We start from the raw sequence: 27021 nt of genomic DNA on the forward strand, positions 1-27021 counted from the left end.
ACTCACTGGAGTGGTAATAGTAAATCTTACCCTCCCGCTATCTTACAGTGAAAATATTGTATATTTTGTATTAATATTACGTTAATATATATATGTGCATTAAAAAATAAAATTGTATGTTTTTTAACTTAAATTAATTATTTATTAATTTTAAGGTTATTTAAGTATTTTTAAGTATGTTTCAATTAATTATATTTATTTTTTCATTAATTTTAAATTACTTTTAAGACATTTAAAAAAATCGATATTTTGACTAACTATATTTTGTACAATGATTTTTTTGATTCGATATTTTTGTACTTACCTGTTTGTAGATAGGAATTCAATATTCTATATTTTGTCAACGATATTTTGGTAAGTCTATATTTTTGTATTCAATATTATGTCAGTGATCCCTAGAGGAGACCCTGGGGGTACCTAATATGCCCAAACATTGTAGGTTATCCATTTTTAAGTGCCTCAAACACAAAAGTCGAGTTTGGGCACAATTAACTTTTTAAAAGCAGTCCTGCAGCACCGGGCTACTTTTAGACTGACCTTAGGATCAGCAGTGCACACATGCAAGTACAGAAAAGGGCTGCTGGCCTCTAAACTGCCATGCCCTGTTCTATGCTGGGGATTGATAGGTAGTTTTAATCCCCTGCCCCAATTATGTACTAGGGTCCTATGGGGTAGGTCATGACAATCACAGGCGTACCCCAACCCTTAGTGTACCCTAGTGTATCTATGTGTTTTCACTGTATTCTAAGTGTTTTTCAGCATAGTACTGGCCCTGGGCCTGGTTCGACAGAGCCCAGGGTCAGTCAGAGTCAGTTACCACCAGTACCAGTCAGAAAAACATTGGGGGTGCCCAGGGCACAGGATGACTTTGCAACACTGCAGCATCTCTCCAGTCTCTCCACGTCAGGACTCAGCTGGTACAGGAACCAAGAGGCACCCAGGCTCCCCTGACCAACGCGCTGTGATTTGTCTGAGCGCTGTGGTTTGCTGCTCAGCTGGGGAATGGGTGCCTGAGCTTGTCCTCCACACAGGTTGTAATGCAGCCTGCGTGGACAACATGCAAAGTGCAAATGACTGTTTGGCTGGCCCGAGAGGGCCGGCTAAGCATTCATGCGCACTCGAAGTGGGCAAACCACTCCTCCCCTGCCCTGCACTCCTGCCCTGCTTTGAGAGCAGAGCTGCCCGGACTGTCCTGGCCGCAAAGCCACAGGAACAAATAAAATGATAATAACATTAATTTATTATCATTTAATTTTTCCTTTAGTTACACTGCTTAAAAGCAGTGGGGCGATGCTCCTATGCCTTAGGAGGAGTGGCCACTGACTGCAGTTGTTCCTGCTCCCTACTATGTCGAACACTCTGAAACTGGGATTACAGTTTCTTTTAAGTATTAGTTCCAACATGTATTCAGATCATCGCACTTTATTTTAATTCACAAACGTGTATACCAAATTACATATTCGGACAGATTCCGATGCTGCAGAATGAGTGAAGCATCAGCCTTTACAGGAGCATTGACGCTACTGTTTGAAACTGCTTTCAGAATATAGGGTGCATCACACACAAACTGCTAAAAGTGAATCCATTGCTATTCCATTTGAATTTGAGTGGTACCATATTTAGGTTTTTATTCATGGGTTATGAGTTTATATGAAGATAAGTTTCAATGCACATTCAGCCCTTTGAAGTAATGTGCTTTGAGATTAGATGATTTCCCACATATTTCTTTTCCTATTACTGCATGCTGTGTTCTATTTCCCTGCTGGGTGCTGCATAATGATTGAGACAATAAATACCTTTGGATGAGCCATATCAAGTACAATCATTCTCTTATGTAGTTCAATTGCTAAGAACAGGGTAGGTGAATCCATCAGTAAAATGCATGCAGCTCTATGCACAGAGCATCAGGGAAAATATGTGTTGCCTCGGGTTATTTTAAGTGTGGATGCCTGGATCACTGACTTTAAGGTAGAAAAGCAGATGGTTTCCCAAGGGTGACCAACGTAATGAAGTGACAAAGCGAAACAATGTTTTCTTACAAAAACATAATTCATGGAATTAAATCCTTTAATGTCACTTCTGTGCTGCCAAGACTCCACTGCTACAACAGACAAGATCTCACATACAGGGTAAATTCTGTGACACTGGTTAACTCAATCATGCACGGTTGAAGGAAAACTCGTTTTTGGATGCCTGGGGCTGTTCTTACCCATCATAAAAGCAAAACACACTGTGCATTGGACAAAAAGAAGTCATTCATATGAGCACGAGCTATCACAGAATGCGGTTACAGTGCAAACGTATTTCAAAGACTGCTTTTTAATCAGAAGATGCTATTAAAGGGAAACGCCATTGCAACAAGATGTTAAAATTCTCATTACAATTAAAGATTCAAAGTTATTACTGGTGATGGCAGTTAGCAAAATGTATTTAAACACTGCAATATATGCGTGGAACGTGTAATATGTTTTATTGTTTACTAGTCCTCAGCAGGCGCAGCTGTGACAGTTGCATTTGTGTGGAAACGGGGATCATGAGACTTAATCAATCAGAATTTTTACATTTCAAAACCAATGCCACAGTGACCTTCGGGAAACTATTGGATGTACTTGTCTTTTATTTTTTAAGAACAGTTCACAAAAACATCAACGTTTATGAAACTGATGGTCTACTGCAGAATAGTAACACAGGACAAGCAAATCCACAGAGACCACCTTCCTCTAATATTAAGTTGACATCAATGTGAGGGCGAAAGTAAACAAACCCTTCTCTAAATATGAAACATTTTGAAATATACTGATATGGAATATTCTAAGTATGTTTAACAGGGATACAAGAACCCACTGAGAGAGGAATGGAGGTGCAATATTTTATAATAACAATTGTCCAATTTCAACCAATATCTTAGAAACATCATCTATAAATAAAAAAGTATACCAATGTTACTGCTCTTCAAAGGTGTACAAGTCTCAGGCGTGGCTGGCACAGGTATCAGCAGTGAGGCAGGGGAGCGAAAAAGTCGAATGACGACAGGATAGGGAAAGTAAGATTATTTTTTTTTAAACACTTACCTTGTAGTCGCTGCATTGCTGAGTTGACGATGCACAAGGTAAGTGGTTTGATTTAATTTTTATCATACTTCCTTATCCCGTCAGTCGACTCCCCCCAACCCCCTCGCCCGCCCTACCGCTGTTACGTGTGCTGGCCGCACCTGAGAAGTCCATGTCATTATTAGTATTAAATGACGGTGTTAACATGAATTGTAACAAGGAAGTCAGAAACTGGAATGCTACATTTGAACAATGACTGACACCTGGCTAAGAAACCACAGATTTTCAAATAAAGATCACTCCATGTTGATATATGTTTTCCGAGGGTCCTTCTAATTTCCCTCTACACCCTGCCCCTTAATGAAATCATACCCTTCTTCAGCAGTTCGAGTCTCCTGCATGCCAATGGCAATATAAATTATTTTCCCTTCCATTTAACGCACCCCACTTAAGAAACAAACTAAGCAAGTGCTTCAGTCATTATGAATATAAAAAACTGTACAACAGTTTTTTTATTTATTGGTACCTTTTTGTTAGTACCGCCGATGGTTGTCGGCTGAGAGGCTCCTCGTGTTTTGAGTGAGTGGAAACAGGTTTGTCAAGCGTGTGTAGGCTTATTTTTATTTTGATGCATAATAGTAGCCTCCGCATCGTTAATGAAATTCAGATTCTCCCATCACTACCTATGGAGAATCTACATTCTCATCTCTCCAGTGACTAAGTCATACATTTTGCTATTGGACTCCACTGAAATGCACCCATCTTTTTCACTCCATAGACACCAATCCAGGCGTGTATGCATGGAATCAACTGCAAACTCCTAACATTCAGGTTCCTACTTCAACAGGCATTCTCCTCATCCAGTTCATCTCAGCTCTTTTCAAGCTATCTCCCATTAGGTGCACTTGCTTGGCTAATATTAATCTTCTCACAGTGCAAAATACCCCATGCCTTCTCAAGATTTGCGTCTTTAGGCCATCAGTAGTTTTTCTATGGAATGATCCTCATACCCAGTTCTTGGTTTTACTCTCACTTTCACCCTTTAAATGTGCTCTAACATCACACCTGATGAAAAACCAGCCTGCTGACTGATTTATCCCCCACACATTAACGCTTGTCTGAACACTGTGTATCATAACTGTTCTAATGTAAATAATATATCAGTCCAAGACCATCAGTAAGGATGACCTGTTTTGTCCTGACTCATCTAAAATAGCTTACATCTTAGAGAATATAATTTCCCTACAGTGCTGAAATGCAGAACCTAAGTAAGGAACTGATGAAAAGCAGATGTAATTGTATTATAAAGATGATTGTTTTTCCAATGGTGTACATTGTCAATCACATGATAGACAACATAACATATTATGCGAAAATACACCATTTTGCATGGTCATGTATGATTTTTAGACTCTGCACACTGAGGCACTGATTTCCAGTGCCCTGTATATGTGTTGTACCCTTCAAATATGTAAAAATAGGCTAATTCCTGACTGGCATATTTTGCTCTACTTTACGGCCATAGTATATGGTGTAGAAAATACACCCAGGGCATAAAACATTACATGTCACCTGTGAACTACAGCACTTATTGTGCCATCCACGATTGTGATAAGAAAAACAAGGCTTCAAGCTTATCATTGGGGACTGGCTCCTGCAGTCAACATCTCTTTTAACCATTCATAAGTCACCACTATATTGGCCTTGTAGCCCATAATTTAGGGTTTGTGGTATTTTAAAAATGGTACAAGTAGAAAATGAACGTTAACATGTTCCTACAGAACCATCACCATGAACAGTATTTTTACTGTGACAGGCTGATGTGTCCCATTTAGAAAACCAGAGTACAGAATAAAATATTAATACTTCTAAGGAAAGGGAACATCTAGAAAATAATTAAACCACTATTTTCAATAGTTATTAAAAATCCAATTCATTAATGAAGTCTTATTTTTGCTAAATATTAAGGAAAAGTAACTTTTAGAAAGCTACCCTTTAGCTGCCTGAGCATTCAGAAGGATAATTAGCCTTAGCCTATGCCAACTCCCAGCCTGTCCTTATACTTGAATAAAGCGTAAAATTCCTCCCAGGTGTACCGCAATAGGTTGACCTGATTGGGCAGGGCTGACTCCTCTGAGCTCTGTAAAATCTTCTGGGTGGGGACTGTGGGCATCCTGTGACACTACAATGTCAAATCCTATGAGACAGGTGTGTCTGAGCCACGTTACACTTTGATGCACGTCAAAGGAAGAAAACAGGATGTCATGACACCTTCTGTGTATATCCTGTCTGGCTGCAATAGGACCCTGCGTTTGTCCTACCACACTTCTAATTCCTAGTATGTAGTAAGTAAAAGGCTTGCTTCAAACTGAATTTTAGTGATAGATGTGGGAGAACACTGGTGATTACCAGAGTGCCCTCCCCTAAGCACCAACAACCCTCAAAGCCCAAGGTTTGCGGGGTTAAAGACTTTCACCATCTTGAAAATGCCCTGACACAGTCAAACAGGAACAACTGAAAAAGTGGGAGGGGTTGGTTAGGGAGTGCCCATGAATCATCCCATCCCCTAGCAAGTTCCAGTCAGAAATGTGGCATCCCATCAGAACACTTTCTGGACCTGCATAAGAGGAATGGACATGATGTCTGTCACCAGCCACGGCTCGTGCAGGGCGTTACACTGGGCGGTGACATCAGGCAGAGGAGGGGCAGGGTGGGGGGTTGTAAAATGCGGGATATGGACGATGTCAGGTAAGTACCGGAAAACTTTTTTTTTACCCGCGCTGCATTGCCAAATGTGATGCAGCGCGCGCAAAAAAATTTGTTTTACTTATTTTTTTCGGTACTTACCTGACATCGTCTTTATCCCACATTTTACAACCCCCCACCCTGCCCCTCCTCTGCCTGATGTCACCGCCCGGTGTAACGCCCTGCAAGAGCCGTGGCTGACTGTCACCTGAGAGGAGCCGACTACCCTTTCTATCCAGGAGAAAAAGTGGAAAGGGTCAGTTGGCTGACCTCCTCTATGGCTACAGGGGCTCAACAAGCTTCAAGAGGCCTTTTCCTGGAACTTTCCAGCTGGTGAGTGACAATTAAAATATGGACTGGAATTTTATGGTGGCCTCTTCTTGACACCTTTCAAGTATTCAAGTGGCTCCCCGGAGTTCCTGCGGGTCTTAGAAGTGTACTTTGGTGATTGTTTGGGCACTGGGAGAAAGCTTCAACATCAAAAACCTTTTAAAACTTTTTGATTTTCAGACTTTCTCCAGGACCAATTAATTTGGTGCATCTGGCCAGGGCTTCTTTGTGGCTGGTCAGAAATTGCATCCATGTCCCAGTATACCGCAAATATTGACTATCATTGGCATTTTACTTTTTCTTGGTGCATTAGCATTTTACTTTTTTTTGTGCCTTTTCCAATGAAAATATTTTACAATTCATATATCCCGTTTCCCTTATTGGATTTTCCTTTTTTTAGTGTCATTTTGCTAATTATATTTTTTGCGCTTTTTGTGAATTAGAATGAGATTTTTATTGCATTGTTTTTGATTTTTTAACTCTTTTGCATTGTTTTTGTCTCTTTAACTGCTTTGATACTTCTAACTGGTTAGCACATTTTTGTTAAGTTAAGCCTGTCTTCTCTATGTCTTGGCTATCAGGAGTTGAGCTGACGTTTAAATGAAAGAAGCCTTTGACTGGGCATGCCAATATAGTGGCCAATACAGTGGCTTTCTTACTTGAGATGGACACCAATTCACCTCATCTGATAGATCACTTTCTCACATGTGATTTCATTGTACTCTTTCTCTAGATATATCATGTGGTAGTCAAATGATGAATTAATATTAAACTATAGTCACACGATGTGCTCAGAATGTTGACAAGACTAAAGTAAAATATTAAGATAGATAACCAAGTACCTGGCAATAGAATTCTGAAAGATACTGTTGATAGCAGCCTAAAAGTTTCCTAGTACATTGGATAACAAAGGACATAATTAAATGTTCATAATGCCCAGTAGTAAACTCAATAAGCTCTATATATATCCTGATTTGATCCTTATCACAATGAAAGTCTTTTTTATAGCCAACCTTGTGTTTCAGGAAGCCTCATTTAGAATACCTGGGAATTCTGCTATCATCATAAAGGGATAGCTGCTCTTAAAAGCAATATTTGTATCACTGTCCAAATGGAATATACAGGTGTAAATTTGTGGTGTTTCTTCGGAAACAATGACAGGGATGTCTGTAGTGATGGTCAAATTACACCTTTCTGTAAACTTCTTTAAAAGACCCATCCACTGAGTAACTTCACAATAGATTTCAAAACCCCACCTGACATCATCAAACACACAAACATTCTGCAATGCTTATTGTTGGTGATTGTAGAGATTCAGGACTCAGTCACAAGAACTGTTTTGTTGCTCTACACTGGATTACTCCTTTAGCATATCATTTTCCTGGTCTGACTAAATGCAGCTCAAGCAGTTTGCCAGGTTCTCTGTCATCAATGACAGCTACAAAATGCAGATAATCTGTTGGTAATGGAGGTTGAGTTTCCAATATCATTCTCCCTCAGTTCATGGTTGAGGAAATCTTTGAACAGCTACAGTAAGCGGAACCACAGGATCAGAATGACAATAATTACTTAAAAAATTAGAACCATAATTACATCAAAATGTTTTGCGAATGAATTCATAATGTTTCTGTAGGGCATGTGTGGCCACCAACTGATGAAAAGTTTACAAAACATAGCTTGGAAGTCTTAACAACCTGTGGACTTCAGCTCTTCAAAAGATTTGCATTATGATACATAATGCATTAAATGCATTCAAAATACATCTTTGACCAAAGGGGTATAATAATTATGTAAAGGAAGTACCCAATAGGTAGCCCAACGAACCCTCTATTATAAAAAATAAAAAAGCACACAAATCCAGTGGCAGCTGAATGTTATGTTGGCGGCTGCAGGAGATATTGGAAAACTCTATGTCATTCATAACAATTAACCCGACATATATAAATGTCTCATTCTCAAGTTTCTAATCAAACTATGTATTTACCTCTAGAAGATAGGAGTTTAATTAATCCAAGAAAATGGTAATATTTTGTCATCAAAATTACAGCTTAGAATGGGAACGAATAATTTTTCATGAGACAATGCCAAAGTGGCTTCTGTTTAAGTAATATCACTGCAACATCAATGTTTTATCTTTCACACCATTTCCAAAGAAGATCCTCTTGCTGGGCATTAGCTTCTTCCTAAAATTTGAGATAATTTATAGACAGAACAGAAACTTATCAGGCACCTCTGAAACAGAGCTACTACAAGGGGTTTACACTTGTGCATCGTTGCTTAATTGATAGATGGCATAAACATGCTAAACATGCATCAATTGAGATAATTAGAAGCTGTTAGAAATTGGAGTATTAGTGGAGGGGGGTGAGAACCCACTTCAAATAGTAATCACAGGCTTTGTCAGCCACTAAAGTCACTAAATGAATCTGTGCTAAACTCTCCGGTAGCTTGGCACAAAGCAGTCAGACGTAACTCAAGGGCAATGTGTAAAATACGTATGCGGTGCTCAAACAATAATAAAGTGAAAACACAACACAAGAAAAATGGCAAACCTTTTTAGAAAAATAGATATTTCAATAAGAACAATTACTCAAAAGCAACAGAAGTCCAACCAGTATAGCTGGAAATATGAAATGTAAAGTTTGAAATAAAAATAGGGCCAATTACCACAAAGCGTCAAAGTACCAAACATATTTATCTGGTCACACTAGACTGAGCCAAAGTCAAAAAATAAGGCTAAGGGTCTTAATGGGGGAAAAGTGCCTGTTGACGGGTCTGCGACGAAGTTGGCTTCAAGCTGGATATGAAGTGGGGCTCAACAACAGCGGGTTGCTAAAGATCAGGGCCACTTTGCAGTCATCGACAGGGGACAGGAAACCTCTAATAGGGCAAAGTCTGAAAGCTATGCCTGAGAAAGCCTTGACATCAATTGGGTGCTGCTCAGCAACAGTGTCAATGAAGCCTGCTAGGTTCAATCTTAGGAATTTATGTGGAAGTCAGCTCTCTGTCAGCGGGGCAAAACCAGAGAGCTGAGGCTGACTGGTGTTCCAATGCCAACAGCTGTGAGAGAGGCCTCTAAAACCCTATTGTGTCCCTGTAGCTCAACCAGGAGGTCAACCTACTAGCACTTGGAGTCACTGCTGGGCTCCTTGGTTCAAGACAAGCAGATCCAGTCTTCTTTCTGGTTCTTCCAACAGTAGGGCAGTCCTTATTCTGATTTCTCACAGGAATGTTCTGGGGAGAGGTCTGTGAGATCCACCTTTATGTCCAGTGCCAGCCTATTGGTGGAGGGGAATCCTTTGTCCATCCTCTAAACCAGTTATGGCCAGTTCCTCTACTCCCACTAAGTTTGGTGCAAGTCTGATTAGAGAGACAAATGGGGGCAGGTATAGGTGTGAACTTTATCTGCCGGTGAGAATGTAAGCATTCTTTGGAGCTCAAAAGATGTGAGCACACACCCCAGGCTATCCTTTCAAGGGAGGAGTCCCCCTCCATACACCCAGGGCCCATTATCTACTGTTTGAGAGCAATGCACATCTCCTCACAGGGGAGCTATTTAACGTTTTTGTCTCCATTCAAGCACATTACATTAAGGTAGTGAACACCAAGGCATGAATACACGGGATGTGGATAACCTTGCCGTATTGCATACATCACTTGTCTGGTTCTATGTGTTATGTTTGTTTGTAAATAGTTTTAATGTATAACTCGATGAACTACTCTATGAACTATAAACCAGTGCCAAAATGAATTTACCCATATAATGAAAAACAGATATATATGTATATAAATAATATTTTTGAAAAAACAGAAAAAAGAATTCCACTTGATTAGATAAAAATATACAATGTAATATATTTGCACTTGTGGGTAGTGAGTCCTTCTACTAGGTTTTTATGGTGACTATAATAATTTGGTGTTTATAAATTTGTACTTTCACTTGACTATAGAGCTTTATCAAACTGATTAGTTTCCCTATGTATAGCAAGTGTATCACTATTTATATATAGGGGTCCCCTTCTCTCCAAAGTATGAATACACGGGGCACCACAAAATCGAAATTTTTCATGTGAGGGGGATATATGTGTATAGAAAAATAGAAGGCATTATATATAGGACTGACAAATGATGAAAAAGGTATTGAGACATTGTGCTATGATTTCGTTTTTTTAGAGATGTTCCCTGAAGAAGGGCTTTCAGCCCGAAATGCATCGGAGCAAATAAAGTATACATGCAAAGCACATTTTTGTTGAAAAAGATGGAAAAAAGAAATGAAAAAAAGAAATGATGGAAATTTCTGATGAATGATCAAACATTAAAACAATTAAAACAAGGGGGAGGAGCCAAGCTCGCGAGCGTAATGGTCGCCTTTTAGCTCGGCTCCGTCAGCCCTCCGGCCTGACTCGTATATCCTGCTTTATATCCTGTCCGGAGACGACACATTATCGAAGAACTGGGAACATAACGCTTTGCTCATACTCACCGTCTTTCCCGGAAGCTCCGACGTGCCGCGGTTCCGAAGTTGTGCTCCCCGAATGGACCGGGGCCTCCGTGGAGCCTGGTCCGGGACCTCGCCGATGGGATCCGGCCGGGTGTTGCTGTGATTGTGACCGGCTGAGAGAGTGAGCCACTGGTGAGAGCCGTTGTGCGAACATCCCGGTGATCCTGAGCCGGGCCAGTCCTGGTGGCCTGAGGCTGATGCGGGGCGCGATGCTCCGGGGACTGATCATGTGAAGGGGTCCCCCCGCCGCTGCTGCGTCCGGTGACCCTGGACCCTCGCGCCTGGACTCTGCTTGTGAGGAGCGCCGGCGTTAATATAGGTGGACCCCCGTATTGGGCGAGTACCCTTTCTGCACCGAGGCTGCCATCGCCGGGACCCCCCGGAGCTCTGTAAAGTCCTACATTTTTGAACCGTCTTGTGAGTAACGGAGGGTGGTGAAGGGGCTGACTTCACAAAATGGCTGCCGTCTATTTGGAATATGGATCACCTCGTGGTGGCGGACTTGGGATGCCGGACTGCACGGGGGCCTGGACATGTGTGCGTGAGCCTACAATTGGAGATGTTCTTGATGCCCTGAGATCCTTGCACGCGTCCCTGGCCCCCAATGCCCCTATACGCTCGTCGCGGTCCGCCGCCATCTTGGATGGACGCTTCTTCATGCATCCCCCTTGTCCCAGTGCTTCCATTGCCTCGCCCCCTTCGGCTGTTGCGAGGGTTATTACCACTGTTCATCGACCACTTAGTGGGCCAGTGGCTTTGGAACTCCTTGCTCTTCGAAGTATTGAGATCGGGGACTCGGATGTTGTGCCGAAGCCCGGTCCCACTTGGGTCCCTGGGAGGAATGCTGGACTGCTGCCTGTCTCTGCATCTACGAGTTCGTGTTTCTACATTGCGGGGAAACTCCTGCGTTTTCGAACGGCGAAACTGAACTCCTGTTTTTCACCGCCCGTGCTGCTGTTGCTGATACATTTGAACTACCTATTTGAACTTTTGCTCACTTGCGGGTTGATTGACCCCCCGTGTCTACGTCTTTATCGTACTTTCTCTCAATTGTGTGCTTGCCTCGCATCGAGTGGCTCACTTCACATTGTCATGTGGTGGGTGGGGTTTGTGGTTAAGAAAGGATTGGGGTGATGTGCACAACTTCCGGTGGATTTTTGGTGTACGAACTCGTGGTGTAGTTGCTTATATTCATAGCGCGGTGGGAGGTCCCCCCCTGTAAGTATTATGGCGCTCGAGATCGTGTCGTTCTGGTTTATTCGTAAAATGAGTGTAAGGTCGGGCGGAGGGCTGTGGCCGACTGTATTTGTTTCCGCCCTCTTGCTCCTCCCTCCCATTTCTTCCTTTGTGTTCATGTTTTCTTTTTGTCTCATTTCTTCTTCCTTTCTCTTCTCTCTACTGCATTTCGGGTTCTGGTTTAGGGCGACAGGCACGCTGTCTGAAGGGTAGGCCGTAGCCTTCTACAGGGGTGCAGGGTGGGATGGGTGGGTTGGGTCCTATTTGATGTTCATTTTCCTCAGTTCTATGGCCCTTTTGTATCTCTTTATAGGAGTGCCGCGTCTGTCCTTGCCTCCCGTGGTATGACTGGGGGTGGGTCTGTAGCGTCGTTGATCTTCTTCTTATAGTTCTGCTGTTTTCCATGGCGACTGCCATACCCTCCTCGTTGCTAATGCTCCTGCTCTCTCCTGTGTTCCCCGCTGCGGGACGCCTGTGTCGGCGTGGCGCTCTTCTCTTTCGTTTTTTGTTTTCAAATCCCTTTCTTCCTTTTTCTCCCTTCTTGTCCTCTTCTCTCCCCCCCTCTTTCCTCCCCTCCCCTTTTTACCCAAGGTTAGTATGACGGGTTAGTTTTGGTAAGATATCCATCCGATCCCTTCGTTCTGGTTCCGATGTGCTATTGGGTGGTGGGCATGCAAAGTCGATAGTGATCGCATGTTGATTGTGTTTAGCGCAACTGTTTTTATACCTAGGTATACGGTGTTGCCTCTCCTGTATTGCGGCCCCATACCCCCTTACTGTTGTTGAGGGTTTGTCTTGGGAATTCGGATTCTTCTATGTTGACACTGAACCTGTCGTACTCCTTCTCCCCATATTATAAAATTAACCTTCTCTGCTCCTGTTTGCTGGTCGCCTAGATCTTCTGTGTTTCCCCCTTTCCGGGATTGTATTGCTCATGCTCCTTAATGATTGGTACTGTAATGCTCGCTCTGGATCTTTTGCCCGATTTCCGTATTGTGGCCGGCCAATTTGGTTGTAGGCCCAGATTTGTATATCCTTTTGATACGAATAAAGGTTTAAAAAAAAAAAAAAACAATTAAAACAATGTTAGAAGAAACTGACAAGCTTCTGTGGAGTCCTTTATCCATAGGAACAGACAGTGTGCCCAAGGGGATGCAACCCAAATTAGTTTGGAAGCACAGCATTAACATAGTAGATACAGACGTCAGATGGACGGAAGACGTCACCAGTGGAGCACCCAAAGTATTGTTTTAAAAAATTCATTAAAATGTAGTAAATTAAATTATAAACAAACAAAAGGCTGTGCACCAGCAACACAAAAAGCCAATTAAGGATATGCCAATTCTAACATGTTTAGAGAGGAGAGCAAAATCACTTTACCACTGGTTAGCAGGAGTAAATTGTGCAGAGTCCTTTGGCCAGCTAAAATGGGTAACACAAAAGAAGGCAGAAATCTCTGGGAATATCACGGGAAATATGGCTTTTTCCAACCAGCAGGGGCATGGCTTCAGGAGGGGTGTTTGGTGTGCTACACACCCACCCTCTCCCCACCAATAAATGTTTTTTCTGGAAAATAGTTGGGTACAGGTGCTTTCAGTCGGGTATTGGTAGATATCAGTTGGATTTCACTACGGATTTTTACATTCCTGCAGAACAAAATGCACACACACTCTTCCCTCTTTGTTTTTAAAGTCCTCAGAATATTGGTTATTTTATAAAATATTGTGTTTTCTCTCTTAGTACCCCTACCAATCCACATTCATCTCCCTTTCCACTGCCCCATAAGCCCCTCCCATGCACCCTGCTTGCCTTATAATGTATTTTCACATTATATAGCAGCCTGATTGTCACAAAATCTGAAGCAACCCCCCCCAATCTTAATGACCAAGCTATACCCCTGCCACCAAGCCCACATTTGTGCAACATATCATACAATGAAAACACATGAACCAGGAGATTTTGTTTACAGTGATCACAAGGTCCATTCATCCAAAAGCACTTTCCTGAGGAAAAAATTAGATGTAATCACGATATTGAACTTCCTATAACAAGATGGGCTCAGATCATGGGAGGTTATCATTCCTGTACTTGCCACATTCCCTCTGCACTGAGCAAGCACAGGAGATCACGTCCATCTATGTTCTACCTGTTATGTATGTATATGGTATTTCTGTAGTGCACCACTCACCAAAAGGCAGAGAAGGCCTATCCATGGTCAAAGGCAAGCTTTAAGTCTAAGAGTAATGGAGTGGAAGCTGTGCTGTGGACGGTTAATGCATTGTGATGTATTGTTCTCAGAGGTGAGTCTTACCTAAATTGTGCTGCAATCCTGATAGATACAGGGATGTTGCTCCAGATCGTGGGAACATGGATAGAAAAGGCCTGTGGTCTTGTTTATACTTTTTAACACTTTTTAATCTGTAGTCTGAGGGTGTCCTGGCTGAGGGTGTGCTGAGAACCACCAGAGATAGAGAATTTGTATGGAAGATATGTGGGGGTGCTGTTTGGGATGGCTTTGTAAATCAGTCAGCTGGTGTTCAAGATGGTGCAGTCTGGCATGGGCAGCCAATAGAGTTCCATCAGTGTGGGTGTGATGTGATCATATTCCTTACTGTATTGGATGAGAAATGCTGTGGCAAATAGGATGCCTATAAGGGGGGCTGTGTGGAGTCTAAGAGCCATGGAGTACTGCATTTACACCATACAAATGCAACAGTACAAGGGCTTGAACAACAGTTCTGAAGTGGCTTTCTGGAAGAAACGGCATGAATTTCTATAAAAGAGAGAGCTGGTACAAGGCAATCTTTGTGTTTTTGGGTAAAATGTTTCTTAAGGGAGAGGTTGGTGTCCAGGGTAAATCCAAGTGATTTGTCATGCGGTGAGAGTTGGGGGTTTGAAGAAGTAAAGGTTGAAACAACTAAGCCAGGTAATGATTCTGACTTGGTTGAATTTAGCCAAAGGCAGGTGCTGGACCTTTAGGTCTGGATGATGTGCAATAAGTGTTGAGGCATTGGAAGTCTGAAGCATGAGAGATGTTTATTGGAGCTGTGCTTCATCAGCAACACAGAAAGATGATGGACAGAATGCTGAACATTATCAAACATTCACCCCCAGCCACAGATCTCAGTTAAATCCATTGTGTTTTTGCTCACCATGCCACCCTAGTTCAGACCCAACCATATGCAATTCAGTTAGGACCCTGTTCCCCAGGGGAACAGACCAGCCCGAACTGCTAGGCCAGGTCCACTCTAGACTGGAAACAAGCATTGTGGGACCAGTTTCTGGGCATCACCCCTCATCAGCCAGGCTAGCTTGAATCTAGTGGCACAGTGAGTATAGGGCCCACATCTGGGCATACCTTTCCCACATAGGGCAACTATGTGGGAATGTGTTTCATTGGCTTATTGAAGAATCTTGATCCTGTTATCTGTGAGAAGAGTTCCAAGTGGCTCCGTGTATATGTTGAAGATGATAGGAGGCAGGATAGAATACTGGGGGAATCCATTAGTCATTGAGAGGCATTGGAATGCCTCCAGCACAAACACCATGGGGAAATCTATGGACACAACATGGCTTTCTTGGCATGATAAAAAAAAGCAGCTCAAACCCATCAGCACCACCAAATGGACTGACAATAATGCAAAAAAAAATGCTTTGCATTTTCTGGACAATAGTAAGACACTTAGGAGTTATTGACTGCTCTAGTGGGATTTGTTGTTGGGTAGAGAAATAAATATTCAGATGGGAGAAAAGGACACACTGATTGGCAGAGACGGAAAATGTGTTGCCAGCATTTAAGAAATAGAAGGAAAATGCACTCTCAATAAAAGTAATGTTATTTTTAATTTGTAATTTGGAACAGCCGAGTGTACATTTGCCTTCCTAATGGTATTTGTAAGATTGAGAAGCGGAGCAGTGGCAGTGTCCTTTAACAAAGAGGACAAGGCAAACACATCTATTCTCCTCAGTGGCAGAAAGGCTTGTGTTTGACGGCTCTCCCAGCAGGGGAAGGTTTACTGAAGCAACGTGACCACAATTATCATGATTACATCTGGACACTGTGTACAGAACTAAACCAACACATTCTGCACTACTAAAATATGCTCCTGGCTTGTTTTTTCTACTCAACACCTAATGGCTTCTGACAAAGAAAAATACTTATAAGGATATGTATAACTTACTGTAGGTTTGACAAAATTATGAGACAAAAAATGGGTTGTCGGTGAAAAATACTTACCTTGCATTGTATAAAATGGCTTTGCGTGGCCAGGAGTTCCATTTCCTGATAAACGTGTCGATTTGTACATCTAATATTGTCTGGAAACCCAATGCAAACTTCCCAGCTAAAAAAAAAAAGAACATGCACAAAATAAATGTTACTCTAAAGGTCAGAGTTCTAGAAATGTGTTCGCTGGTCAGTATCTAGGCACTTTGAAATGAAAGGTAACAACAAATCTGAGCCACGTATGAATAACTAAGCAATCATAAAAAAGCACAAATACTTCCACAAACACACAAGAGTAGTTTGGGAACAGCCAGTTCTTAGATACGTGTGGACAAAGTGAAACGCTGTCCAAGAAATAGGGTGTCTGAATTTCTCGAAGATTCACTTTACCTGCCCCATTCTCCGCAGCTAGATGTCCTTGACTGATATGGGTGGGTATCTCGCTGCAGGGAATTCTCCTTTACCACTGCGACTCATGGATGCCTAACCCTGAGTGCTAAATCAAACACACAACAGGTGATGGGAGGATGCTTGCAATAGTATAGCCACTGGAAATTGCTCAGGGTAGCAGCCCAACCCAGCGCTCTTTTGTCCTCTAAGCCTCCTCAGTTTGGATCCCGCCACATGCAAATCAGCTCTCACCCCACTCCAATAGGAACAGTCCAGCCTGCAATGCCAGTCCCTCCCCAAACCTGAACACATGCAACCCAAGACAAGTTTTGTCCTGATTGGGGCTTGTCAGTCAGGTGTAGCTTAGTTCCAGTGGCCAAGTGAGCACGGGACCCTAGTCTGGACAAAATGATGGACGGGAATGTGGCGTGAACAATAGTCAGTGGCTGAGATTAATTCTTGCATTCCATCCAATACCTTGTTGCAGTGTAAGTCCTAATTGTGACGGGTATCCACAGATGTATGTCCCGTGCTCACTGTGCCACAGGACTCAAGCTAAATCTCATTGATGAGACCTAAGGAGGTTGAAACTGGTCAGAGTTGCTTGTGGTCTCTTCTGGAGGGGCTTGGCATGTGAGGACAGATTGTTCCCATGAGCAGCAGGGTCGGTACTGATTTACACAAGGTAGGCCTTTATCCAGAGTTCCTTGGTGGGTAAAAACAATGGACTGGAATGCGACCCTCAGTGATTGCCAATGGCTGAAAGTAATTCAAGCACCCCATCCATCCATCGCTTTATTATTGTTGTGGTTTTAACCTGAGTGACAGAAGGGAAACACTGTCGTTTCTGCACGGCAGCCACATCATCTGCTTTCCGTGCTGCCAGAAATCATACCTTGAGACTACTAGCAGTACGGAGATGAGAGATATGCACTGCTTCATAAAACAATAATAAGTAGACGTAAACACGAGCTAAGTGAAAGTAAATTGGCAACCTTGGAATATCTGGAACTGAACAACCGTACACACACCCTTACCCTAATCCAAGGCAGACATAGGCAGTGGCACAGGGGCGGCAGGACCCCTGAGACCTCTCCTGCAGGTGATTGCAGTCACACACCGCACCCATCTGTGAGGATCCCTGTACCCTTTATAAATGACGCTGTTCTTCTCCCAGTTAAAGATGGAGCTGTGGTTTCAGACCATCCCTACATTTTTCACCGCTGCGCTCCCCCCGTGCAGCTGTGAGCTGTCAGAGTTTGCACCTTTGCTGTGGATAGGGTATTGTCTCGATAATCAGGTGCTTTGGGTGGGTCTGAATCGGGTGCACCCAGTTAAGGGTACACTGTGACACAAACCGGGACAGAGAAATCTAAAGCAGGAAATCATGTGTAAGGTCTCTCACACGTGGGGCTTTCTTCTGGCACCTCTGGTTCTTAGATGGTTCCTGATTCAAACTCTCTTGGTCACCCCAGGCGTGGGATGTTGTCATCTTGGAGTTCCGACGGAAAATCAGCGAACATACTCTGTCACATAAATAATAATCTTCATTGACAAGGTCAGCCACTGCGGCATCATATATGGCACAGGGTTGTACAACTGAGCAATCTCAATAAAGCTGTACATTTGTAATGTTGTATGTTAAATAACTAGCGGACTACTAGTTAGGTTCAAGTAGGTATATATTTATTTATTAATTATTATCGAGCTTAATTGAGGAGCGCCGGCCGGCGCTGCCGTTCTGTGTTTCTCTCGGCGCGCAAGGGGGAATGCGCGCGCAGCGCGCCAACATGGCCGCCGCACGTCACGTCAGACGTGACGTGCATCAACTAGAATGCGCACTCTACATATCTCCCCTTTTTACCAAACTTTAACTGAGTCACTTACAGTCCAGTGTCCAACTCGAAATCTCGAAATCTGGAGGGCCTTACCACCGGCCTCCCACTTCTTGTAACCTTGACCGGGTTCTCCATAGTCTCTTGGCTCCGCTCCTCTTGGCTCTCTGCTCCTTCACTCACAGCTCCTTCCTCATTCATGCTTCTCTCAAACCTGTCCATTTCCGTACCTCTACTTCCGTTCTCTTCTTCCTCTTCTCTATCCATTCCGCCCCTTACTCTGCCTTGCTGCTCACAGGCTTCTTGTCTCCTCTCCACGTTCGCACCTTCCGTGTCTTCCCATTCAGTTCCATGTTGCTCCCAGCCCAAAACCTTATTGCACCTAGCCATCCGGTCCTGGGACCACACATTCCCATCACTCAACAAAGCAGCTCGATCGTACACCTCCACGACTTGCATCGGCTTGCTGTACTTGCTGTCTCCTTTCTTCTGTAGAGTGGCCAACTTTACTCTCACCCACTCTCCTTTCTCCAATCCTGTACTTTTAACATTCCTCCGTTTATTGTAGTGATTACTGTAAATTGTCTGTGCTCTTTCCAGGTTGGCCCGCACCACTGCAGGGGACCATTCGCTGGTGATGACCTTTTCCTTCCAAATCCTGTTGTCATGGGTGAATGGTTCACGTCCCCTCAATATTTGGAATGGGCTGTACCCCGTGCCAGTGGGGGTTATTCTGTACGCCCACACCATGTTCTCTAACGCCTTTTCCCAACTCTGTCCACTGGATATTGCGGCTTGGATGGCTCCCATCACTACCCTGTTAAATCTCTCCACTAGGCCGTTACCGGCCGGATGGTAGATCGCCGTGTGCTTGACAGTGATGCCATTCCTTTGCATGAACTTGCTCCACCTTTCCGACGTGAACTGGGGCCCATTGTCACTCAAGATCGATTTGGGTATTCCTTCCCTGGTGAAAGTCTCTGACAGAAACTTTATGATGTTTTCTGTGTCCATGGACTCATCTATTCTCACCTCCGGCCACTTTGAATATCGATCCATGAGTACGCACACGTGTTTCTGTGTGCCCTGGTCATCTAGGACAGGTCCCAAAATGTCTATCGATAGTTCTTCCCATGGATTAGCGGGAGGGTCAAACTTCCCTATTGCTGGTCTCAAGGGTTTTAAGGTCTTATCTGCCCGTTGACATTGTGGACATTCCCTGACATGCCTCTCAGCCCTTATGTCCATGCCTGGCCACCAGTAGTTTTGCTTTGCCCTTGCCTTTAGTTTTCCTATGCCTAGGTGTCCCTCGTGTAGCAAGTCCAACAGTTTCGAGGTGAGGTTCCTGGGGGGAATCACCTTGTCTCCTCTGTAGATGAATACCCCCTTGTCCCCTACTGACAGTTCCTCTCGGACTTCAAAGTACGGCTTGAGGCTCGCCCTCACGTTCCTTTTCTCAGGCCATCCTTGAACAATGTTCTCCTTTACTTCTTGCATGTCCGTGTCTTCCTCATAGGACTCTGTCCATTCTTGTAAGCTTATCAACCTTTCTTGGTCCTCTATAAGAGCTACCAACTCCCCTTTGCTTGCAGGGTCTTCCTCTCCCGGTTCCATGGCGGCAGCCCTACTCAGGTAATCCGCTACTCGGTTCCGGTTCCCGGGAAGGTACTCCACGTCATACCTAAACTCGAGTAACTTTAGTGACATCTTGGATATTCGGGGAGTGGCACTGGCGTGTCCACTCGATTTCAGCACCTTCACCAATGGCTTGTGATCTGTTTTGAGTAGAAAACGTGTTCCCCACAGAAATTGCCGGAATCTCGCCATGGCCCACACAACCGCCAGCATCTCCTTCTCAATCACGCTGTATTTGCTCTCCGTATCCGTCAGTGCCCTGGACGCAAAACTGATTGTCTCCATTTCTCCTCTTCCTCTGTCTTGCATGAGCACAGCGCCCAGGCCCTTGTCGCTGGCATCCGTCGTCAGTACAGTGGTGCCTTGTGGATCGTAGCCCTTGAGGGGAACAGCTCCTATTACATCCCTTTTGATTGTTTCAAACTCGGCTTGCGCTTCCGGTGTCCATTGGAACACAGTGCTTTCCCTGGTCAGTAGCCTCATGTTGTGGGTCTTTGAGGCGAAGTGGACCACAAACTTGCTGTAGTACTCCGCCATCCCCAGGAACGACCTGACCTCTTCCTTGCTTCTGGGTGGTGGAGCTTCAGCGATGGCTTTTACGTTTTCCGGCTTGGGTGTAACGCCCTGTTGTCCGATCTCGTGTCCTAGGTACGTTACCGACTGTAGGCCCAACCGACACTTCGCCCACTCCGCTGTAAGGCCTTTGGTTTCTAGCGTCTGTAGCACGTGTTCCAGCTTTTGATCATGATCATGCTTGTCTCGGCCCATCACCAGGATGTCGTCCTGGAAATACTGGACGTCCTTGCAGTCTCTGAATAGTTGGTGCATCATCTTCTGGAAAACTGCAGCCGCCGAGGCCAGCCCGAACGGCATGCGACAAAACTGGTAGCAACCAAACGGGGTGATGAAGGAAGTGAGACTTTTGCTGTCCGGGTGAAGTGCTATTTGGTGATAGGCTGATGTCAAGTCAATAGTGGAGTACCACCTCACTCCTCTGGTCTTGGCCAACATTTCTTCAATTCTGGGGAGAGGGAACTTCTCCACCACGATATTTTTATTCAGTTCTCTCAGGTCCACGCAGAGCCGGACCTTCCCATTGGGCTTCATCACGACCACCAGGGGCGCCAACCATTCTGCACATGTTATCGGTTCTATTATTCCCTTCTTTTCCAACTCCTGAAGTTCTTTCTGGACCGCCTCTCGTACCGCAATCGGCACGTTTCTCACTTTGTGAGCTACCGGTATGGCCCCTTCCTTGAGCACGATCTTGTGTTGGAATTTTTCCATCCGTCCCACCGTGCCTCCAAACACTTTTGGGTAGTTCTCCTTCCACTTATTCAAGTCCGGCCATTCCTCTTGTTCTGCGAGTAGTATTTGCTCCTTTCCTCCTGGATCCAGCTTTATCCCTAGGTCGCCCTGGTCCAGCCATCCAAGGACGGAGGGTCCTTTCTCCGCAATATACAGCTTGCACCACGCTGATCGGCCTCTAAATTCGAACAACAAGCGTCGGAACCCCACCATTGGAATGCGGTCGCCATTGTAAGTGACCGGCCGAATGTCTAGTTTCTCCAGCTCTGGGCCCAACTTGGGTCTGAACATTTCTTCCCACACTGCTCGCTGGATGATGGTGAAAGGGGATCCAGTGTCTGCCACTACCGTGATGGTGATTCCTCCCATAGACATGTCCAGAATTGGTTTCGTGGATTTCTTCCCTTCTACGCTTAGTACTTGGTCGTATATACATAAGACTGTGACCACCTCTTCCTCTGCGATCTCCTCTAGGTCTTCTTCGCCTTGGTCTATGCTTTTCACCATTTCCTTGGGATTTTTCTTCCTACACACCTTTTCGTAGTGGCCCAAGATGCCGCAGTGTAGGCACTTGGCTCTGAACGCAGGACATCTTCGATCACGCGCGTCGTGGGACCAACTGCCGCACCTGTAGCACGATTTCTTGCCATCGTTGCCTGCTTGCTTCCCTTGCCATCTGTTGGTTCCTCTGGCCACCGGGTCTTTGCCTCTCTGGTCTTTTCGGTGGTCTCCCTCTTGTATCCTGTTCACCATCGTTGGGGGCGCTATGTCTTTCTTGGTCGCATCGGCACATCTCCGTGCGAGTTCCGCCCTTTTTACGATGACCATTACCTCTTTGAGTGTGGTGTCGCCGCTTGCCCATAACTTGTCCTGGACATTTGTGCTTGTAGTATGCATCACGATCTGGTCCTTTATGAATTCGTCTTCCCACAATGTGTATTTACACGGGGCAGCTAGCTTCCTCAAGGCCGCTACATATTCCTCAATGTTCTCTCCCGGCCGTTGTCTTCTCTGCTGGAAGTTAAACCTGTCCACTGATACGCAGATAGTGGGGCGATAACGTTCGTCCAGATCTTCCAATGCATGTGCATATACATCCTTGTCGGCATCGTCCCTCTTTTTGGGCACCAGGCTCTTGTAAATCCTGAGACCCTCCGGTCCCAGGTTCAGTAATAGGATCCGTTTCTTCCTTTGGGGGGTGAACGACTCTTCATTTTCATCCTCCAGGACCCCTATGAAATTGTTGATATATTCTTTCCAGTCCTCCCACTTCATCAGGGGGTCCCCTGGTTTCGGTAGGAATTGCACCGGCGCAATCGCATAGCCTGCTGGCGTGCTCATCCTCACCTCCCTGATCGCTGTCGATTTGACGTCCTTGCTGGTGGGACTCCCTGGGGTGCTGTCCTTTACCTCTGTGTTGGTATCTTCCAGGGGACTCTCAGTGCTAGTCCCCGCCTCCTCCTCTTTGGTAGCCAGCGCTGTATCTCCAGGGCCCGGCGTGGTGGTAAGGGTTGCACCGTGGGTTGTCTCCTGTGGGGCGTGCTGCTGCCTCTCCGGCCTCTTCGCCGCCTCTCGGTTGTCTGTGGCACTGCCACGCTCCTCAGCTCGTGTGGTGGCTCAGCTGTGCCCTCCCTTAAACCCTCTGCTATGTGGGCTATGTGGGGCAGCTCTGCATCCTGCTGTTGTTGTACAAGGGTTGCCTACCCTGCTGCTGTCCACGTGGGGGGTCCGTTTTTGTTTTTTTTCACGTGGGTGGGTCAGCTGGAGCCTCCCGACCTCATCGCCACTGTAATGTTGTATGTTAAATAACTAGCGGACTACTAGTTAGGTTCAAGTAGGTATATATTTATTTATTAATTATTATCGAGCTTAATTGAGGAGCGCCGGCCGGCGCTGCCGTTCTGTGTTTCTCTCGGCGCGCAATGGGGAATGCGCGCGCAGCGCGCCAACATGGCCGCCGCACGTCACGTCAGACGTGACGTGCATCAACTAGAATGCGCACTCTACAACATTGGGGCTCAAAACAGATACTGAATCAAACAGTATGACGCCACCTGTTGACAGAACCCAAACAACAGACTTCCTCCATTTATATGAAATGGAAAACTAAAGCGTTCCTATTCTTTTATTTAGGCTGTGCATACTAATAGATTGCAAGTGGATTGGGTTGCCAGGTTTTTTCCTTTGAATTCTAGGACGTGTAGTCCTATGGAATAAACAAGACTAAAGGTCCCAGAATTTGAAGAAAAACAACTGGACTGCGTAAGTACGTCCCGCGTAGACCTGGGAAACTTGGCAGGGCTGGTTATCCACACACATACTGCCACATACTGCATTCAGGTGAAATAATATATGAACGCGGCAGAAGAGAAGAAAGAAAACTAGAGAATTGCAGATTTCAACAGAGCACAAGAAAAAGGCTAAATGGGTCTGATAACAATAACAGAAGACACTTCAATATATTTGCAAATGTGTAGGTGCAATACTTTTCATGGTGACGTGATAGAGGCAGGTCAGGGTCCAGGAAATCTTTGCAGACTGCAGTGATGCCATCATATTCTATGGATGTCGCTCTGTCAAATGTCAAACTTAGAACTGGGTTTATAGGTGACCTGAAAAATATGAAACATCTTTCATTAAATGAAAAAGCGAACAGCCGGAACTATTATATAGTAATAATGAATGACGTATGAATCAGAAAGCTAAAACAAATATTTAGAATTAAGTGCCATTAACTTAAGAGCAAATTCACTCGCAGTATATTTTTGTCGCAAAAATCAGTAGTCTGGTAGCAGAGATCATAATGTAATTTCTTGTATTGTATCACCTCTACCCAGTGGCGGATTGGCAAGGGGGGCATTCGGGCATCGGCCGAAGGGCCGGTGTCTCAGTGCCCTCTGTGGGCCGGTTTTTTCTCCCCTTTCCCAGTCCACAGAGAGTGGACTAGGAAAGGGGAGAAAAAAAAAAAGTCCCACAGAGGGCACTGAGACAGAGACAGATAAATGAAAGCAGCCTCTATGTGCGCCGTACAGCGATTATCAGCTGTGGCCTCTCCTTCACCCCCTGCCCTGCCAAGCAATCACGCTGTGGCTGGGCTGGGGAGGGGTGATTGTTTGCAAGCATCGGCCTCCCAGGGGGCCAGGTGTTGCTCAGGCCTATGAGCCATTTTCACCTCGGCCCCCCTGGGGCCCACGCAGCCCAGAAACAGTGTTAGTCTTAACACCTCGCCCACAGCCCTTCACATTCAGGGCATAGTGGGCGAGGAAGAATGGGTCTCACTGTGGGGGCCAGGTGATGTTTGGAAATCGCACCATCTTCACCTCAGCCTCCTCCCGGCTACCTGGCTACCTTGGATGACCCAGCTCCCCTGACAGGACATTGCCCTGAGGCCTGGAGGGCTGAATAATTTACTAATTGCAGGGGCCTTACCTCGGTTCATGTGCTCCTGAGCTGAAGGTCTGGGGAGGGCTAAGTTGGTTCGTAATAGCAGGGGCTTTCCTGCTTTTCAGGGGCTCCTACGCTGGAGGGATTGAATAATTTTGTGACGGAAAGGGGCCTTGCTGTTTTTTTTAGTTGCTCAGCATGTAGGCCATAGTCAACTTGGCCCTGTGTCCTGCTCAAGAACAGTATCCTCCCACTTTCATTCCTTGTCTGTGCAAATGATTTTTCATGGATGGGCACGCCCCTTGAATGTGGGCCACGCCCCTTAAATATTGGCCACGCCTCATGAATGTGGGCCACTTTTTTCGTCAGTGCCCGGGCCAAATAGTGATCCCAATCCGACCCTGAGGCTCTACCACTAAAAATGTGCATGGCTTTCCTGTCGGCAGTTACTATATTGTCTGCAGCAGGGGGTGTCAAGATTGTACAAGAAGACCAGATTCATTTCATAGTTTCTGGCTAACCATCGATTATGCAAATTCCTTATATACAGACCGATGTATGAAAATTCGTTATATGTGCATGTCAGGAAATTCTGGCAGACAATGCTCCACCTTGCACCCCTGCGAGACACCTCTGGTCAATACACTACCTGAACAATGATTGACTTACTCAGAATAACCTTTAACCCAAACTAGGAATTTCAGTCGAAGCAGAAATTAATCTTGGAGCTTGCATTTTCAAATATGGCTTTGCCATGTAAATGTAAGAATTACATTTTTTTATTTCATTTTCATGGATTTATATTACAAGAAAACACATTCTCGAGGCAAAAAACTCCCCCCTCTCACCAACAATTCGAATATCAAAACCAAAGTAATGTATGGCTCTTAAATTACAAGATATAAATTAGATACATGAAAAAGAGTTCTACATCTAAAGATAAAGCGTGGATGATCGGCTGAAACCAATGGATGATCGGCTGAAACCAATGAGTGGAAACATTGACCTCACGTTATATGCATTCTTTATCACTGTGTTTAAATAATGTCTTTTTGTAGCAGTATTCCTCGCCAATGACTCCTGGCACTTCAGATAAGATGTGGCTTTGGATCATTGCTTTCCCTTTACAAGATGTACTGTTGCAAACTCTAGCAAAAAGAACAATTGATACACGGAATGCTGAACAATATCAAACATTTACCCCAGTAGAGAGATCAGGGCCTTAATCTATTGTTTTTTTGCTCCCCATGCCATTCCAGTTTAATCCCAGCCATATGCAAATCACTCTTGACCCTGCTCTAGCATTCAGACATTACAGAATCAAGGAGGTATCAACAAAAGACTTTACTTCATCACAGGAAACCTCTCTTTGCCAACGCTTCTAAGAGATGGATATTCAGTATCAAGATGTGAGGGGTATTCCAGTTATAGTATAACTGAAACTCCTTGGACCCTTACATCAAGCGTGTCAGAGCTTGTGGTAGGGTTGGGAGTATTTACCACACTAGATAACCACTAGATAACAAGTGTTGCACCGAGTGTGTGCCTGTATTGTACATCATCGATTGCCCTCTTATGTTGAATGATGATACTACGCACGACGTTCAAGGGATCCCCTCGTCTCCAGGAAACCCGTCACTCACGCTCTCATCACCAGCAGACAAGACTACGGCAACACCCTTTATGCCGGAATCAACAAAAAACTCCCCTGGAAGCTCCAGACCATCCAGAATGCAGCAGCCAGACTAATCCTCAATATCCCATGACACAACCACATCCCGAACACCTCAGTGACCTCCGGAGGCTCCCTGTCGAAAGAATAATAACTTTCAAGCTGCTCAGGCACACCTATAAGGCCCTCCACAACACCTGACCCCAATGACAGAATCTCCTTCCACGCCCCCATGAGAAACTTCCGATCAGCCGACCCCTCCCTAGTCACTGTCCCATACTTCTACAGGACCAGAGCAAGTGGAAGATCCTTCTCCCACCTCGCAGCCAAGACCTGGAACCAACTCCCCCTTCAACTCCGATGGAACCTGGCACTGCACCAATTCAGGAAGGACCTCAAGACCTGGCTCTTCAAATGACCCTAACCGAGCTGCCCACACCTACCCCCAGCGCCGTGAGACCCTCATGGGTGGGTGGTGTGCTCTACGATTCCCTGATTAATTGATTGATTGATTTGATTTGATGATGCTCACATAACAAAGCAGGTGAGTTGAAGGACCGAGGTAAGAAAGGTGCAGGCCAGTCGAAAATCTGCAACTCAAAACGAATGGGCCTGATTCACAAAGGTAAACTTAGACCAAAGATCTAAGTTTAGACCTAAAGTCTAACTTTAATACTAGTAAAGTTATACTTTTGATCTAAGTTTAGACC

At 44.8% G+C, this 27021-nt stretch overlaps 1 protein-coding gene across 1 annotated transcript in view; it reads right to left on the bottom strand.

Annotated features, from left to right (window-relative positions):
• Positions 1 to 27021, bottom strand: part of DCDC1 (doublecortin domain containing 1) — a 1658417-nt gene that overhangs the window by 873858 nt on the left and 757538 nt on the right. The window contains exons 11-12 of the mRNA XM_078683738.1: positions 23742 to 23867; positions 16100 to 16205 (exon numbers count right to left, since the gene is read on the bottom strand). Coding sequence (XP_078539864.1) covers positions 16100 to 16205; positions 23742 to 23867 — 232 coding nt within the window. The remainder of the gene's footprint in view (positions 1 to 16099; positions 16206 to 23741; positions 23868 to 27021) is intronic.

Source organism: Lissotriton helveticus, chromosome 3_1 (genome assembly GCF_964261635.1).
Source record: "Lissotriton helveticus chromosome 3_1, aLisHel1.1, whole genome shotgun sequence".
NCBI classification, from domain to species: Eukaryota; Metazoa; Chordata; class Amphibia; order Caudata; family Salamandridae; genus Lissotriton; species Lissotriton helveticus.